Genomic DNA, 19,033 nt, shown 5'->3' with positions numbered 1-19,033 from the left:
CATATCGTAGGCACTAGATAAATAGAAACTTCATTGCTAAGGATGTTGTCAGGAGAGGGTTCAAGAGGTCCTGTATTACCCAACTGTTTTTGAAAGGCTGGTCTGATACTGAAAACCACATAAATTTTTTGGCAAGTTCTAATACCAAAGAGGAAAGAAGGGACCAGAAAGTTGGGGCTTCTGCTCTTTGTTCTGGACCTGAAAAACTATTTTATCTGCCTGCTTGTTCATTTTCACATCCCTATGATATGTACTCTGCCAGCAAAAATCTGACCACATTTGGTTAGGTAAGGCCAATGAACACATATAAATAGACACATGTACATATATATACAATAAATAATCCACAAATTGATTGCTACATAATTCTACAATGAGCTACAGAACAGGTAATATGACCTTAATTTATATAAATATGGACAGTAGAAACACAATAAATACAACCCAATCTTCAGATTCTTAACATTTTGTTACCTTGTAATAAAAAATAAAGAGTTTCATAAAATAATACTAAGACAATGCAACACCAAATAAAAGCCCCGTGCCCTCTCCTGACCTGCCATAACACCTACGACTTAACCATGTCTGACACCTTGAATAGAAAATTTCAGTCCCATGAAGTTTTGAAAGTCAAGATATTCAGTGATGCTTATCTTGGTTTAGAATAGAAAGTCTGACAAGATGTTAATTATAGTGTGACAGAGTAGCAGTAATAGAATACCATAAAGCGCTGAAGAAAAGAGTTTGCTAATGCCTTTTAAAGCACTCCTTGTTCTAAAGGTACTTATATACAAGAAGTCTAATTTACTCTGTTGGTACATAAATCAATAGCAAGAGCAAATCTATTCCTTTCATTGTTTTGCTCATTTTCAGCTTTGCAGGGGTAGAAGACAGAGTCTACAACACATGGTAAAACTTTGTGAATACGTTCTCCATAGAACCAATCTGAACAATAGCTAACCATCTGAGAATCATTTTTTGTCTTCATCCATTCATATTAAAAGAATAGTTTTCTAAAACCCTGAGAACTCTACCAAAAAAAACCTGTTAGAACTAATAAATGAATTCAATAAAGTTGCAAAATACAAAATCAATATACACTTATCAGTTGCATTTCTATACGCTAGCAATAAACTATCAAAAAGAGAAATTAAGAAAATAATCCCATTTACAATTGCACCAAAAAGAATAAAATAATTAGGGTTAAATTTAACTAAGGAGGTGAGAGATCTACACACTGAAAACTAAGATGTTGATGAAAGAAATTGAAAAAGGAACAAATAAATAGAAAGATATTTTGTGCTCATGAATTGGAAGAATTAATATTGTCGAAATGTCCATACTACACAAAGACTTCTACAGATTCAATGCAATCTCTATGAAAGTTCAATGGTACTTTCACAGAAATAGAAAAAGCAATCCTAAAATATGTATGGAACATGAAAAACCTCAAGTAGGCAAAGCAATCTTGAGAAAGAAGGACAAAATGGAAAACATGATATCTCCTGGTTTCAAATAATATTAATTTTAAAGCTATAGTAATAAAAACTTATGGTATTGGAATAAAAACAGACACATAGATCAATGGAACAGAATACCGAACCCAGAAATAAACCCATGTATATGTGGGCACTTTTCAACAAAGGGGCCAAAATATATAATGGAAAAAGGATAGTTTCTTTGATAGATGGTGTTGGAAAAACTGGATATTCACATGCAAAAGAATGAAACTGAACCCCTATCTTACACCATATGTAAAAATTAACCAACAAAACAAACATGCAATCTACAGAATGGGAGAAAATATTTACAAAGCATATATCTGATGAGGGGTTAATATCCAAAGTATATAAAGAACTCATACAATTCAATGCAAACAAAAAATCTGATTTAAAAAATGGGCAGAGAAACTGAATAGACATTATTCTATTTCAAAAGATTTCATTATTCTTTTTCAAAGAAGATATACAAATCAACAGATACATGAAAAGGTGAATCAATATCATTAATCATCAGGGTAATGCAAATCAAAGCCACAATGAGGTATCACCTCACACCTGTTAGGATGCCTATAATCAAAACATTGCTGATGGGAATGTAAGTTAGTGCAGCCACTATGGAAAACAAAATGGAGGTTCCTCAAAATATTAAAAATAGAACTCCCATATGATCCAGGAATCCCACTTTTAAATATCTACATATCTTCAAAGGAAATGAACATAGGATCTTGAAGAGATATTTGCATTCCTATGTGCATTGCAGCATTACTTACAATAGCCAAGATATGTAAACAACCCAAGTGCTCATCAGTGGATGAATGGACAAAGGAGATGTGGTATAGTATATAATGGAATATTCAGCCATGAGAAAAAAGGAAATGTTGCCAATTGTGACAATATGCATGGAGCTTGAGTGCATTATACCAAGTGAGATAAGCCAGAGGGGGAAAAAAATACTGCATGGTATCACTTTATATGTGAATCTTTAAAAAAGCCAAAGTCATAGAAACAGAGAATAGAAAAGTAGCAAAAAAAAGTTTTTCTTTTCAAGACACTATAACTTCGGTACACAACCTGTTTTCTTAGGCTCAGAGGATACTGATTCAACAGCATATAGAGATATGCCCACATAGGGATGGATGTTCCCACTGGGCACAAATTTGCTCTGGAAGATGCTGCCTTCCATACTTGTAGTGAGTTTGCAAATCTCTGAAATAAACATATGACCAGATGAACTGTTTTTTGAATAGTAAGTGTTTCTTAGTGTTCAAACTAATTAATAGTTGGCCTTCATGGAGAACAAGGGGACACTGAGAAACCAAATCAAGGAAGTTGGTTATGGAACTGGATTTAACTCTAGGACAGAGAAAGTAGTAAAACCTGGGATTCTGAGTAACTTGTTCTGTGAGTGTTCTGCAAGACGAGCAAACATTTCTAATAAATTTTAACTTGATAAACAAGCAATATCTTGGAATATAAATAGTATGTGATGCCAAATATCACATGATCACAATTAAGGTGATGATTCTTGAAAATTCGCTTTGATATATGAGTGCTTTGGATTATAAGCATGTTTCCTGAACGAATTATGCTTGCAAACCAAGGTTTTACTGTATTTTGTTTTTAGGCAAATTGCTATACATATACATATGCATCATATAGATATAGATATAGATATAGATATAGATATAGATATACATACATATTTAGAGAAAATTCAAGGAAATGAATTTTTATGATCCCATTAACTGCCATGATTACTACCCAGTAGTGAGGCCATGGTTAAAAGATGGACCAAAGGAGAAAAGAGTGCGTTTCATATTTTGAACTGTATCATACAAGCCTGAACTTGATAATATCCTTGTATATATTAAATAGAAGATGCTGCTAAGAGGATTCTTTAATGCTGGGGTGAGTCTTATCTCTGCTGAATAATAATATATTGTGCCTTTACCCAAATCTTGAGTATTTCAACTTTAACAGAAAATCACCATTTTGATAACTGCTTGATTTTTGTGAAACCTTATTTTACTACTGTCTTGATACCTTAAGCTGGTACTAAAAAAAAATGTTCTTATAGAGAAGAAGAAGAAAATGCAAACTGATTTTATGTTCTCAGGAGAGAGGATTACTTAGAGCTGGAATCATGTGCTACAGATACTTATGTATTTGTTTATTCTCTAACTATGTAAGGTTCCCTCAGCTGCAAAAAGGAATACTCACTTCTAAGGGTGGTAGTGAAGCTCATATCAAAAGAAAATAAAAAACATTAACAGGAGGCTCTTTGTATATTGTAAGTGTTTAAAGAATTGTAGCTATTCTAATTATTTGAACTACTGTACTGAGAGGGCTTTCTAGATTAGCAAATACTATGAAAATGTAAATTACATAAAACTCTCATTGCATTGTTGAATTATTATGTGGGATGTACTGGCAAGAGAAATTTTGCATAAAGAGAAACAGTCTTAGAACTTACCCAATAGAATTTGCATATAAAAATATGGAATAGCCTTTTAAAAATAGTGCTTTTCCCCTCCCCTCAAAAAAAAAAAACAGCAAATAAATTGTAGCACCATGACTTGTTTTTTATAGTCAGCATTATCGTAAAGATTTTGCCCAGTCAGAATAAAGGCCAACACATTTTAATAAGTCTGTTAATAGCTTACCTTACTTGACTTGCATTCATTGTAAATATCCCATAGAAAAAAACACACAAGCCAACAAGTGCTGCAGGAATCAGCATTCCAGTATACCATCCCAGCCAAGCAAAGTACAGCCCAATCTTCTCACCAAAGTATAGCCTGCACAAGAAAGCAAACTCTTAGCTTAAGGTAACGTAAGCAACACTACAAATGTTGCTGTCACACCTGGTCAGAATTTGATGGATATAACAGCTCAGTTCCTGCTCAGTTCCATGTAGCGTATCTTAATATTCCCACTTGCTAATGAATCCAATGATGGTGATGCTGTTTATCTTCAAACATTAGAAGGGGCAATTTTATAAAATGTATTCTCTCTGTGTCGAATTTCTTAATATGGCCCAACTCTTGCCTTTCTCCATTCTCCTAGTAGAATCTCTTTGTTTTACATGCACAGAACTGTACTAAGCCAAACTACTTTTGTGTGAATTAGGGAAAGAAGTCTCTCCTATAGGTAGATGCTGAGAGTAGATTCCAGTTCAGTCTCCATCTGCACCCTTGGCCAGACTCCCTTCTGCTAGACACAGTCTGCACAATTATGTTACACTTTCTACAACAAAGCTAACTTTGTGGTTCCTGGGGCACATGATTATTTCCTCGGTTAATGCTGTTCCCTGACTTTGGGATATTACATTTGACTCTCTTACCTTGTCTGGCCTGTATGCATCCTTCAGTTTGTATCACTTCTTACAAGAAGCTTTTCCTGACTTACACTACAACCCTGGGTAAGATAGCCCTGATTTTGCTCCTATACTGCCCTTACTGACATTCCAGTGTCCTAAATTTACAACACTTTAAGACAATTAATTATCTGTCACTCTTCTCTTCCTCTCCCTCCCCGTAAGACTGCAAGTGCCTAGAAGTGGACCTGTGTCTTGTTTCACTAACTCCCACCACAGGGAGTATTGAATGAAGCTAAGGAAATGAATGTGTTTTATTTTCTTTGAGCTGACGAGCATAGTTTATATGGAAATGGCAGATGGATAGGACAATTCTAATGACTACCCAATTCTCTCTTTTCACAAAGTCTTCTGACAATACCAACTGCTACACAGTTTCTAAAGCTCTGGTAAGAAATAATAGTTTCCTGCATTCTCTATTACTACTTAGTCTCTATCTTCTAAAAATGGCTACGTAACACAATTTTGTCCCAGCAATAGTTTTAACAATTGGTGTTTTACTATTCATTTAGGAATACTGCAATTGGGCAGAGATTCTTTTTGGGAAGAAATTTTTCTTGTTATTTTTCCCTTCACAAGGCTTCTCTTTCTGAAAATTATTATTTTTTCTCTGTATTATGTCAATTAAAATTTTGTATATTCTACCAGGTGTAGAAATGGAGTCATCTTCCATGAAGGATCATTTATCTAAGTTTTTGTTTTTACATTGATTTCTCCTGGGAGACATAGATCAGTGGTCCATTCACTTCTCATACAACAATAATGTTCTACTTCAGAGGAAAGCTTATATTAACAGGTATTTCAAACAAGCCATTTATTCCTTTTAACAAGTGTTCCTCTGTGAGGGGAGTAGGTTTTTAGCACATATTACTAACATAATGGAATGTCTTTACAATAACAACCATAGAGCATTGCACAGACAACCCTCCCTTATACAGACAGAATTCTACTGAGATTTTCGATTACACATTGTTGAAGTCCAGAGGGGCAACAATATTATTTGACAGTAGTTTAATCACATAGGTTACGGCAGATTTTAGATCTGGTTCAGGAGAGGGAGAAGCTATTTCCAGGCACAGAAAGCTGATGAAAACCCCCTTGACTTCGAGTACTGGTATTCACAATCTTCTAGGATCTCTAGAGATATCTCAAAAACCATGAGAAGGCAAGGAGGAAGAGGGGGTGGCTATTGGCATCACTCTGCACTACACTTCACCCATAGTCACTCTCTTTTGATCTGATTTGTATTTCGGTAACAAGCAGGTTCCTAGAGAGGAGGAATGCGTTGAAATGCTATCTATACTCTTTTATGGCCTTCAGGTTGGGCGGTTCCTTCATCTCCTCTCTCTCTCTTCAGCCACGTACACACAAAATATATGATTTTCATAAGCAAAAATTTCCTTCAATGACAATATCCAAATAGTCGGTAATAGTAGCCAAATAACTCTATTTATCACTTGTTGAAATGACCTGAAGCAGCAATGGCAATGTGTCCAGCAAATAAGAGAATTATTGACACTGAAATGTTTGCTTGAAAATACCAACTTTGTTTTAGTACCTAGTAAATACGGTTCTGTGAACCAGCACATCTCACTGTGTTCACGTATCCCTAAAATAACAATTCACTCCCCTACGTAAATCAGAATCTGATAATTTGTTTTGATCGAAAGAATTGTAATAAAAACATCTCGATTTGGGATATGCCCAAGTTTGAAATGTGTTTGAAATAAAAATGGTCTGGTGCTGGATATTATGATCCGTACGTCCAGATCTTTGTGCTAAGCTTTTCTTTTCTGCTCTGTGCCCCAGGAGGCTCACCTTCATGGACTGTATCACTTATGCTCGTCCCTTCCTCTGGCTTCCTGATGGACTTGTTGGCCAACTGAAGGTACCACCAGCAGAAGATCCCAGGGTGTGATCAAAGAGATATTGATGTATTGCTGACTTTCTCCCTCCTGGTGCATGGTCTGGCCGGAGCTGCTTTCTTCCTAAGACTATAGCTTCTGTCAGGCATCCCCCTCTTCTGTTCTTACCCAATCTTATCAACTCTTCCTTCCCCTTGTTCCTCCAGGCCTAGGATTGATGACAACCTCCAACTTTTGCTAGTCTCTGGAAGCTTCGTCATCATCATGTTTGCTCCCTTGACACTATTTACACTTCTGTATATAGTTCTTTTATTAAATTTTCTTCAGATACTCCTTCTATTCTATCAGTTCTATCAGTTTTCTTCTGGGAACAGTTATGAGTTATTCTTGATATTTATATTTCATAAAGAATTCAAAATATTAACATATATAAACTTATGAATGCTTTTTTCTTTCATTCTAAGAATATTTATAGTTAGCCAGAAACTTAAGTCCTTTTTAATATATATTTTCCTGATTTTTTTTAAAAGAACATATTATCCCCCACAAAAATTAAATAAATCATGAATGTGACAATATTTGGAGACTAATTCAAGTTGAGAGCAGTTACTCACTAGAAATATACTTCCTGGAATAGAATAGATACACACAAAATCTTTGTTGAAAGACAAGTATATGCATAGATGCCATGTTGGTCATTTTCCTCTTTGCTCTCAGATCCATTTTCTGCCTTTCCCTGTTTTGGTTTGTTCTCACAGGGAAGTCAATTACACAGGTTCCATTGTAAATAGCTCCTGGTTAAGTTGGGCCAGGAGTCAAAGGTGGAAGGAAGAAGGAAACAAGATCTTTCCTTCTTTCTTGGCCATCCTCCAGCATAGCCATGCCTTCTCCATGGTTCCACTTCCAACACTCAGTTTTCTGCACACAGCCCTAGTCATGGATGGTATAGCTCCTGCTCAAGGGCCCAAGGGGTGGGCTCTGAAATATACTCTATCCCATTTTCCCTCCAGCCTTAAGGTTGTTAGCAATTTTTTGCTGTTGCCTCAGTATTCATGCCTGATTTCCCAGCTTTCCTATCCCCTATATAACCAAATCCCTAAGTTAAGTTTCCTTTATTGAAAGACCTATAGTGGCTTCTTTTTCCTAACTGCATCCTGAATGATATAGATGATTTGGTGGCTAAATGAAATAATTCCAAATCTATGAAAATGACAACAAAACAGCATAATAGAGCATCTAATATTGATCCATCCACATTACCTGATTAAATCCAAGGGCTGATGCTTATACCACATTCCCCAGCGTGCCCAGCGCTCATATAATAGATGCCTATTATTCTGAGGTCCATGCGTTTTGATGGGTTGGCTACTCTTGTAGGCTCCCTGAAACACATAAGATAAATTGATACACATTCTCTTAGTATATGTGAACTAAATTGGAACTGCTTTTACTATTTTTTTTCCCTACAGAACAATTTAACAGCTTATTGAAAGCTGCAGAAATTTTAAACTTAAGCCCATCACTGGAATAATGTAGTAATGCCTTTATATATTTCTCTTTCATTGAAAATATTCTGACAGTCCCTTAAAAATCCTTTCTTAAAGTCCCTTTTTAAACCAATGAGGTTCCTTTCATTTAAAATAAAGAATTTAGGTTTTACTGTTTGTAACCTCAGGCCTTTTAATAAACACTATACCCTCACCATCACTGAGAGAAATTGTTGTAATCTTTACTTCGGAAATTAAGAGTATTATTCTGCTTTAAGAAGCAATTCAGTCCCAGAAAATACTGATTTCATTTACAGAGGCTAAGAAGGCAAATGTTCAATCAAAAAGTGTAAGAAGTCTATGTCACAATTGCTATTCAAGGTTTTACATTCTAGAATACTTAAAACTTAATTTAGATAAGCTATTCCAAAAATGGACACATTTTCCGGTTCTTTATATCTCCCCTCAAAAACTATTGCATGGGTTACAATTTCAGACACAGAGAATATATATGCCTTATAGAGGACAGTGTTTCCTGAAGGCTGAACTGCTTTACACTTATAATAAAAAAGGAGGGCAATAGATATGGCAACTCTATTTTCTAAACCAAAACTTAGGACACAGGATTTGACAAACTCCCTCTCATTCCAATGTATGATTCTACTTTTATAAGCAGTTTAACCAAATTTTAAAACAAGTGGAGTTATGCCTTAGCTTCTTCACGTAGATGATGAGAATAAGAATAAATATTAATGATTTCTACCACAGAGGAGCTTTGTGAGGGTCCACTTGGATAATCACTATAAAGTGCTATGCATGCACATATGAAGTACAAAATCAATTTTAGTTAATTTACAGAGTTTGATATATTGTGGCCATTGAAAAGTAGAAAACTATCATCTGAGTGATCCCAGACAACCAGGGGTGTGAGTTCCTACAAAGAGAGAGGACACCTTGAATCATGGTCTGCAGATGTCTCAAGACTGAAATGAGAAACACATGTGGATTTTACCTCTGGTCTTCTAATGAAATGGATAAATTGATTAGGTAAAGATGGGAGTACAGGTAAAGTGCTGAGGGGCTTCAGGATGGGCGACTGCAGAATGTGCTACTCTGGCATGTAGATGATTTCTTTTTTTTTTTTTAATTTAATTTAATTTTGAGAGACAGAGAGAGAGAGAGAGAGAGAGAGAGAGAGAGAGAGAGGGTGTGCTTGCACAAGCAGGCACATGAATGGGTACACAAATGCGGTAGGGACAGAATGCGAGGGAGACAGAAGATCCAAAGCAGGATCCGTGCTGACTGAAGAAAGCCTGACTCAGGGCTCAAACTCACAGTTCGTGAGATCATGACCTGAGCCAAAGTCCACCGCTTAACTGACTGAGCTACCCAGGTGCCTCAGCATGTAGATTATTTCTAAGCTGAAGATAACTAGGGCCAATAGACTCAAGAAGAATTTTTTACCTACCCCTTAACTTCTTAAAATAATTTAGATAGGAAGGCTATGAGAGGAAGAGAGGTATTACCAAAGATAACTTTTTTTATATAAGAAATACTTATATACAAGACATGGCAAGCACTGGCTCATCCAATATTAGTCCTCTCATCATCCTGTGAATTGTCTCCCTTCCCTGTCCCTTCCCTCCACAAGTCCCAGATGCCTGCCGTCTTCTTCTTAGCTCAGGATAGCATATAAACCTCAATTGCCTGACTGCTGGAGAGCCTCTCATGTCTTTGTGGGGATCCTATACAAGCATAAGTAAATTTGCTTTTCTCCTATTAACCTGCTTTATGTCAACTTAATTATTAGGCTAGCCCAAGAACCCCAAATGGAAGAAGAGAAAAGTTTTCCTCCTGTGGTGCAGTTCAAGTTTTCTTCCCTAAGAGAGCCCAAGGTTTTTAAAGGCTAAAGATCAGAATCTAAGAAGATGAAAGTGAAGGTCAAGATTTCAAGCATGGGGTATGTCCACTTGGGAAAGATTTGTTTGCTTGTGCAGTTGGACTGGCTTGTTAAGGTAGACTGCTTTGAGATCAGGTAAGTAAGGGAAGGTGAACCAAAATCTCAGCTTTCTTTCAGTCATTCATGATCATCTTTTTAAAATATCTGATTTCCTTACCAGTGGTCACCTTCTCAGTGGTCAGACATAGGTACTTCCTGGGTTTTAGGGGCTAAGCTTAGAATCCCTAGTACATCATTGTTTTAATTCTGCTCAAGAACCTCAACCATTCTGTTCTGGATTGACAGTGACACCAGGTAGCTGTAAGAGAAAACTGACTGCAATGATGACCCCTGCTGGTCCATGTATTTCCATCTCTTTTCAGAGAACCATGTGCACTCAGTGACCACCTCCCCTACCTCTTCATAATAATCCCTTCCTCCAACCAACACACAACGAGTGGGAAAATGACTGTTATTTACAATTGATTCCTAATAGTTTCCAAATTTTATACAAGAAAGTGTCAAACTGTTAGAACACAGACTAGTTATATAGATGAAATTACTTACACAGAGAACAAACAAAACCTTCTTTTGCTATGAAGCTCTCCCAGGGCCTTAGGTTTGCTACACTGAACACTTCACCCCTTACAGACTACGTCAAATCTGACATGGTGTTTAATTTCTTTTAGCCTTGTTTCTGTATCTCTAAAATGAGAAAATAATAATATATACCCCCCAAGATTACTGTCAGAGTAACAAGAAAATAGGTGCACAGGGCCTGTCTCATGAAACAAGCTAACATATTACCTGTTATTATTCTTTTTCCTACTGTGAGTAGGCATACCACAATGAATACAAGCACTGGAGTCTGGCTTCTTGGTCTTAAGTCTGTGCCTTTAAGAGCTTTTCTGTGCCTCAATGATCTAGCTTAAAAAAATGGAGTTATTATTATTGTCTACCTCAGAAGGTTAGTCTATGGATTACATAAGATAATCCATATAAAACACTGAGCTCAGTGCCAAATAGGAAGTGCTCAATGCTTTTTATCCCTTATGCGTTTTACTAGACTATGAATTCCTCAGATATAGGGATTACATCCTGTGAATCCTCAGTCTTTATAAATAGAAAGGATGGGTCTTGAGATTGCAGACATTATACCTCTAAAGACCCTGTTCTTATTTCAAAATGCAAAATTGCCTTAAAAATAGTGTATGTGTGTGTGTGTGTGTGTGTGCGCGCGTGTTGGGAGAGGATGTTCAAAACTGATTCAAATGTCGTTCATGACTCAGCAGTAGAATGCACCACTGCTTGGAGCAGGCATTTCTACTTAAAATTAGTAAACAGGTAATTACCTGGCAGAGAATCACATAAATAATGGGGTGTAGGTTTTTGTTGTTGGGTTTGTCTTAGGCACAAACCAGAACTTGCCCTGTTTGGGAGTGGTACGGATCCCAAGCTGGGTCAAGCATGGAACTCTGTGTTGGAACAGAGGAAGGAGGTCAGAGTGGTTGAACAATGTTCCTGAGTTCTCTCTGGGGCCGCGACTCCTAATATGGGACAAATTGCACAAAGGTTCTGGAGCACAGGGGCCAGTGTGCAGCCAGAGATCATAATGGGGACTCAGAAAGGCCCAGGGCCACTTGCTGACTGAATCCTCTTACAAGACGGCAGCCAGACTTAAAAAAAAATCAGCATTTTGATCATGAGAAACTTTTTTTTAATTGAAATTGTATTTCAAAATTACCTCATGTGGAGGAAAAGCTGCTATATATGAGCCATTATTTATAAGTTTACAGATACCTGGAAAGAGAAAAAAAAACAGTTTTTGAGTCTGTTGAAAGAAGACTTTCCTCTGGGGAAACACACATATACTTGGGACAACAAAGTAACTTAACAACTTAAAGCAACCCAAACAACATCCATAGCCACATCCCCTCTGAGGGCAGTGGGGTTGTGAAAGACTGATACTAAAGAATCTATTTGTGTCCTGACAACATTCAGCAAGGAGATTTCTAAGGTACTAACATACGGCACTTTGCCAGATCATGAAATAGGAGGCATTTTAATACCATTTATTTGGGATCACATGAAACTGGAGCAGGGTTTTTTTCTGCCTTAAAACAACAACAACATTTGGTCAAAAAAGCCAAGGAGGTCTCCTCTCAAAAAAGAAAACAAGTTTCAGAAGGATATTGGTCTTGTGAAATCTTTAATAGTGAACCAAAGAGACAAACAGCAGTATGTGACACTTCTTAAAATCTCCCCCATCTCAGTGACAGTGTAGTGAAACGGACATTCTCTTACTGTCTTTGTAAGATTAGATATTGGGAAATTTGGGGAGAATAACTTTTGTTGCAGTATTATTTACATTGGTAAAGAATAAGATCATTGTACATCCAAAATTGGGAAATCATTTAATTATTATGGTACATTTATATAAGGTGCTTAGTAAATAACTGCAATTTATTGAATGCCTAGAATAGAATATTGTACAACTATTTACAATGTTTCAGTCATACTAAACAACTTGATAAAATATTCATAAATACTTTTAAAGAGGGACAGAAAATCATAAACACTGCATGACTCTAATGATATATATACATCATATATTATACATATATATAACACAACATATATACATATGTGTATATATATATATACACACACATCATTATTAGAATCATGCAAGTTTATTATGTATATATTCAGTATCATTTTGGGAGAGTGACAACTGGGTTTGGGGACTTTTAATTTTATTTTTATACTCTTCTGTGTATACTGTATGTTCCACAAAGGGCATAATATGTTTGCAATCATTTGAAATGTCATAAAGACTACATAAGCACATAATGCCATCATTTAGACACACTTTTAACTTGTATTCTGGATTCCTCTATTTTTATTTCTTATGTAGAAAACTAGGTGTCAATTTTTTTTGTAAGGATTTAGTGTCTAAACTAGCTATTTTGACTACTCTGCAATAAAGAAATTATTAATCAGAGGAGAACCAAAGTCTGAACTTTTCCTTTTTAAAAAAATGACTGACTTGAAAAAAATCACTTGACATAGTACATTTGACTTCTGTGGCACTATATTTTAGTACAATTCAGTAGAGACTGGTCCAAGTTTCCAGTGTGTGTCAACTTTTCATTTGTACGGATTTTAGGACATAACTAGCATTGAATCTCTTTCATGTCCTGTAATTTTCACCTTAATAAGTAAAAGACCAGCTCGACTGTTACCCACTGTTTTCTGCTCTGCGCTACATAAACTGCAATTTCATTTAATTTTTCTAGGTGAAATTTTCTTTTGCAATATACATGTAGTAGTAGCATACCGCTACACATTTAAACAACACAGAAATTCAGAAAGTCAAAATTAGCTGTTATTTCACCTTCTAGAGATAATTTCTAAAATGTTGTATATACATTCTTTCAGACTTTTATCTTTTTATGAATGTGCGTTTAGGAAATGGGATTACATTAGACTTATAGTTTGTTGTTTATTTGGGGTTTTTTAGACTTACAGTTTTTAATCTGTCCTTTTTTTCACATGACTATACATTGCAGATTTCTTTCAAAGTCAGTAAATGGAGAACTAACCACTAATTTTCAATTTTCCACAAGTAAGGGGTCTGTGTCCTATGCTTTTTGTGACATATAGCATATAACAGATGTTTGATAAATTTGAGTCAAGAGTTAAGAATTGAGTTAAAAGAAGACCATGGGGGATGGTAAAGGGGAAAAAAAGTTACAGAGAGGGAGGGAGGCAAATCATAAGAGAGTCTTAAGTACTGAGAACAAACTGAGGGCTGATGAGGGGTGGGGGAGAAGGGAAAGTGGTGATGGTCATTGAGGAGGGCACCTGTTGGGATGAGCACTGGGTGTTGTATGGAAACCAATTTGACAATAAATTATATATATATATATATATGTAATATATATATATTATATATGTGTGTGTATATATATAATATAAATAAATATATATGTGGAAAATAATAATGCAAAAAAAAGAATTGAGTTAAGAACAACAGTTTTAAATGGATGCATTTATGGCAACAAAGCTAACTTTTTTCAGTGCCTAATGATGGACAATTAAACTGTTTACAATTTTATTCTACTCTAATCTTTGTTTATAAAACAAAGCCACTATTAACAAACTTCTACATATATTATTATTCAAAAGTCTGATTATTTCTTTAAGAAAATTTTCAAGAAATGAAATTTCTGTTCCAAAGTGTTAGCACTCTTCAGGTTTTGATATGATACATATGGCTAAATGCCCTTGAAGAAGTTTTTGTTGTTGTTGTTTTATTTAGTTCTGTTTTACTGAAAGGCTGAAGAAGAGAATACTTAGAGTTTGTGCTCAATGCATTATATCCTCATATTTAACACATGAGGGCAAAGCTTCAGATGTCAAAATAAATATTTCTGGATATAATTAGTAACAGCAAATTCTACCCTTTCTACATTTTTAATTAGTGTTCTTACCCACTTTTGATATTCCATTTTCATATTTGGTGTGCTGTAGCATGTGATAGACTATCCTGCTTCGAGTAGCATTACTGAAGAATGTGTCCTTATTGTTTATTATGAAGCTGTTAAAATAAGGGATTTGTTTTAATATTCAAAGCAGAGCACAGAGTTCAGCAACAGTTACAAATTTGTAGGTCTTCATCCATCTGTTTTCCCATTAAAACTAATGCATGAGAGGTATAGTAAGTCAAACCATCCTCTTAAAAAAAATCAATTGGCAGAGACAAAATATACTTATAAATAATACAGACATTATCAAATATTCATTTAAGTATCTTTCAGTTTATAAGGAAGCTTGGATGTCCTCATATTTCTTGTTTAGCATGAAACAAGGACAGCATTAGATTGTCCATTGGCTCCCGTAAATTTTGTACTCCCTTAAGCAATATAGTGCCAAATAGAACACATTAAAAATTGATATCATTTGCCCATACCACAACTTCCAAGCTAATTTGTCTTGTTTTTAGAAGTTCAGCAACGAGTGACAATAGTTCTCCCTTTCCATTCATGCCCTGTACTCTACCCAGGTAGGAAGCTTTGCAGAGGAACCATATTAGAGCCAATGAGTAAAGAGCAAAAGGGTGGTCTTGACAGGAAAAGAAGGGTCTGTTTTAGCATCTACTTTGTCATATGCCGGGAGCCTCAAAAAAATGGAAGCATGCTCAATTTCTACCGCTTCCTTTTTCCAGTTATCTCTGTGACTAATAATCTGCCATTTTTTTTTGGCACTTAGTACTGAAGTATTAGGTCTTCTATGATTCTTGTTTTCTCTTTACCATCCATATTCAAATAACTGCTGAACTAATCAACTTTCCTACCTGAACTGCCCTTCTCTGGCTTTGAGCTACTAGGTCCTACTGCCTAGGTTATGAGAAGAATGTCCTCTTAACTGGCTGTCCAATTTCCAACCTGACCTTTCCAGGATAGTTCTGATTCTTAGAGCACTCCTACTTTTAATGTTTCAGCATTACGTGCACAATTAAATTTTTCATTTTCTTCTCAGGTTTCTATTTTTGCATTTCAGCCTCTCCTTCAGTCTGATCCCCTACAGCTCTGGCTTCTTGCATCTGATTGTTCAAATTGTAGAATTTATCACACCTTAAAATGTCACACTTCTTTTGCTGTCTCGACATTTTGCTGTCTCTAATGTCTTTCTCCCCACCTCTCTCCACCTTCCTCCACATTTTTACCTGCTGAAAAGGACTATCTTCTTCAAAAAGGCTTCCTAGATCCTTTCCTCTGGATGTAGCTTCCCCCTCTCTTGTACAAACGTGCATTGTATTTGTGTCTTTCCTAACACGTTGATTTTACTCTGCTTTGTTTCATGCTAATCTGTATACTTGTCCATTTTATTAGCCTCCAGGATTTTGATATTGAGCTTTTTGTTTTGTACCTGGCTATGCACCAAGTTACTATAGCTGCTCTGTGCTCTGTTAATTCTAATAATCAGAAGCAGTGTCCACACACTTCTTTTACCATCAGATTGGTTCAGAATTCCGTGAACAAATATTTCTTTAGAAGGTTAAGTTCAATTTTTTCATGGAGTTGCATTATAGAGGGAGAAAACACATGGTATATAAATTAACAAATAAGTTGCAGTCCCTGTCTTCACAGTATTCCCAGTGTAGCAGGGCAGACAGAAATGTAAAGTAATAATTAGATAATATAGGATAAACATAAAGATAGGGAAATGCACAGTGTGAGACATTGGAGCATTGAGAGGCAGTATGAAACAGGATTCTGGACCACTGGACATGTTACAGAGGCAATAATTAATGGGAACTCTCTCCTCCCAAATATTTGATTTAATTCATTTGTTTCATCCTGCCTCTCAACATCTATAAAGACAGGGACTGTGTCATATCCTCAATTTTTATTATGAAAAAACTCAATAAATACTAGTAGAATGAATTTAGGAATAGACACTTGTTGGGATGTAGACAAAGAATTATGTAACAAGTCCCTAAAAAAATTCTCATTCATCTTAGTTTCATACAATTAGACTCAAGTGGATTAAACTAATAAATACATATTAATTATATGTAATTATATATAATTTATTAATTAGAATAATCCATATTCAATCATGTTATTTAATAGCAATTCTATTCATATTACCATTACTGTTACTTTAACTGGGTATTTACCACCATCATAATTATTTTGAAAGAACTGGGAGCTAGACTGTTGGCCCATGAGTTTACAATTATATTCATTACTTGAATGTCCCTAAATCAGCTGATCAGGAATTAATAATGCTCACTGAGTGCTATTGGTAAATTAAGTATAAAAACGTTTTAATAAAATGATACATTCTCTGACTTATTTGGCAAACAATGGAACTGGTCCAGGGTATTTTTACTTTATCAAAAACTCCTAGATACTGAAAGGTATCGAGGCAGGTGGTGGACGAAAAAGAAATGTGAACTTACTGGTGAATCCGTGCACGGCTGAAGGGGCCTGTATAGCAGTCTGATTCCTCCAGGTGTGGAAAAGCTGACTTGTCGAGAACCATCGGGTTTTGGGACATCCATTTTTTTATCCTTCTAAAATAATTTTGCACACTGGAACAAAGTCACATGAACTAGATTAGGTTGCATTCCAGAGTCATGCCTACCTTCCATCACCATTCCGAGGTGGGGGGGGGGGGTGGGGGGCGAGGAAAGGAGTTCCAAAAAGACAGTCATACCCACACACGTGCATTTCTTTTATTCTCACACAAAAGACATAAATTTCAAACCAAAGCAAACCTTGCATTTGCTTAAAGTCAGTGTAACTAGGTTATCCTTATGCAAAATATCTTGTGGAAAATATTAAAAAAATCATCATATATAGAGACAGTGGTAGGAAAGAGCATAAACACAATAAAAGTAGCATGACACATCTATCAAAGTTGTGAGTGCATAGATGTATGTATGTATACCTATACATATGTAGCTATCGATTATTCCCTGATTCTTTGAAAAATCTACAGCAATGTGGCCCTACCAAATAGAAAAAAAAAAAGAAAGAAAGAAAGGAAAGAAAAAAAAAGAAATAAATGAGTACAACACACCCAGCAGAGCTGTGAGCCTCTGCCTTGATAGAAACAGCGAAGGCTTTGGAGTCAAGCAAAACAGTTCAAAGGCAGCATGGCGCCACGGGAGCTGTGCGAACTGACAGATGTTACTTAACTTCTTGCCTCAGGTTCCTCACTCATCAAAAACATATTGACTTTGCTGGAGACTTGTAAGTTGGTGTCTTCTTAAGCTTGATTATTAACAAGTTGAGGCAAAGAGCCTTTGCAGTACTTTTAAGACTGATGGGCAAACGAATCCTCTGAAGATCTTGCTAAAAAGCTAATTCAGTAGGCCCAGGGTGGGGCTTAAGATCCTGCATTTCTAAGTAGCTCCCAGGGGATGCCCATGATGCTATCCACTGGCTGCACTTTGAGTGATAGGTTTAGCACAGACACTAAATATATGACATTAAGATACTGCTTCAGGAAATTTTACATCAGGATACTTCTTCGTTTGGTCTCAGCTTTCGATTACAGTCATAACCCAGTTCTTATGTATACATACTGACTGGAATCATCTTTACTTTACAAAGAAAAAAAAAAGCAAAAGAAAGAGACATAGACTCCAGAGATTGATTCTGAAAACTTAATTCTGAGTGACTATAGTAATTATGTTTACTTAAAAATAGCACCATATTTACACACTACTTACAAGGTTCCATCTTTACCAATGTTGGGGCTCTTCTGCAATAGCAAGAGTCAAAGTAGCAGGAGAGAATAGTTTCCTAGACAAATACAATGCTTCTTAATATCTGCTTGGTCAGCTCTGCTTACGCTTTAAAAAATTCAGTATAGCAATGTGCAGGCAGCTAATAGTGTATCTTAGGAATTATTTCATTCAAATCTGTTATGGTAAAATTAGTATGAATCATTTGAAATAGCAATCAATTCCTGACCTAAAGTTTGGCATGTGGAGAGTCTGGACCTTTCCTTTGCCAGGTAGGTTATCATACAGATGCCAAGTCATTTTTGGTTTTGGAGGGACCAAAGAATTACTTTCTAGCCTAGAATAATACATGAGCAATATCTGAGGTGTTAACTTTGCTTCTTCTCATGATAACAAAAGCTTCTGAAATCACAGAATATCTCCATATTTCAGCGACTAGTGCACAGACACTTACAAATCACTGAATGGATTATACAGCAATCACTCCAGCTTTTCAGACTTAGCACAGTGAGGGAAACAATGGGGTAGAAGGTGGAGGATGAGCGTCCCAGGACCTAATTTGTCAGTTACTGAAATTGGCAAATTCAATCTTGGAGTT

General features: G+C 35.9%; 1 protein-coding gene across 2 annotated transcripts in view; it reads right to left on the bottom strand.

The window, feature by feature from the left end:
* Positions 1-19,033, bottom strand: part of ANO3 (anoctamin 3) — a 296,517-nt gene that overhangs the window by 88,773 nt on the left and 188,711 nt on the right. For both annotated transcript variants that reach the window (XM_043580834.1, XM_043580833.1), the window contains exons 8-12: positions 17,143-17,274; positions 14,666-14,772; positions 11,914-11,969; positions 8,004-8,125; positions 4,166-4,300 (exon numbers count right to left, since the gene is read on the bottom strand). In XM_043580834.1, the coding sequence (XP_043436769.1) occupies positions 4,166-4,300; positions 8,004-8,125; positions 11,914-11,969; positions 14,666-14,772; positions 17,143-17,274 (552 nt within the window). The remainder of the gene's footprint in view (positions 1-4,165; positions 4,301-8,003; positions 8,126-11,913; positions 11,970-14,665; positions 14,773-17,142; positions 17,275-19,033) is intronic.

Source organism: Prionailurus bengalensis, chromosome D1 (assembly GCF_016509475.1).
Source record: "Prionailurus bengalensis isolate Pbe53 chromosome D1, Fcat_Pben_1.1_paternal_pri, whole genome shotgun sequence".
NCBI lineage: Eukaryota > Metazoa > Chordata > Mammalia > Carnivora > Felidae > Prionailurus > Prionailurus bengalensis.
The sequence above is the reverse complement of the archived record's forward strand: the minus strand, read 5'-3'. Positions and strand labels throughout refer to the sequence as shown.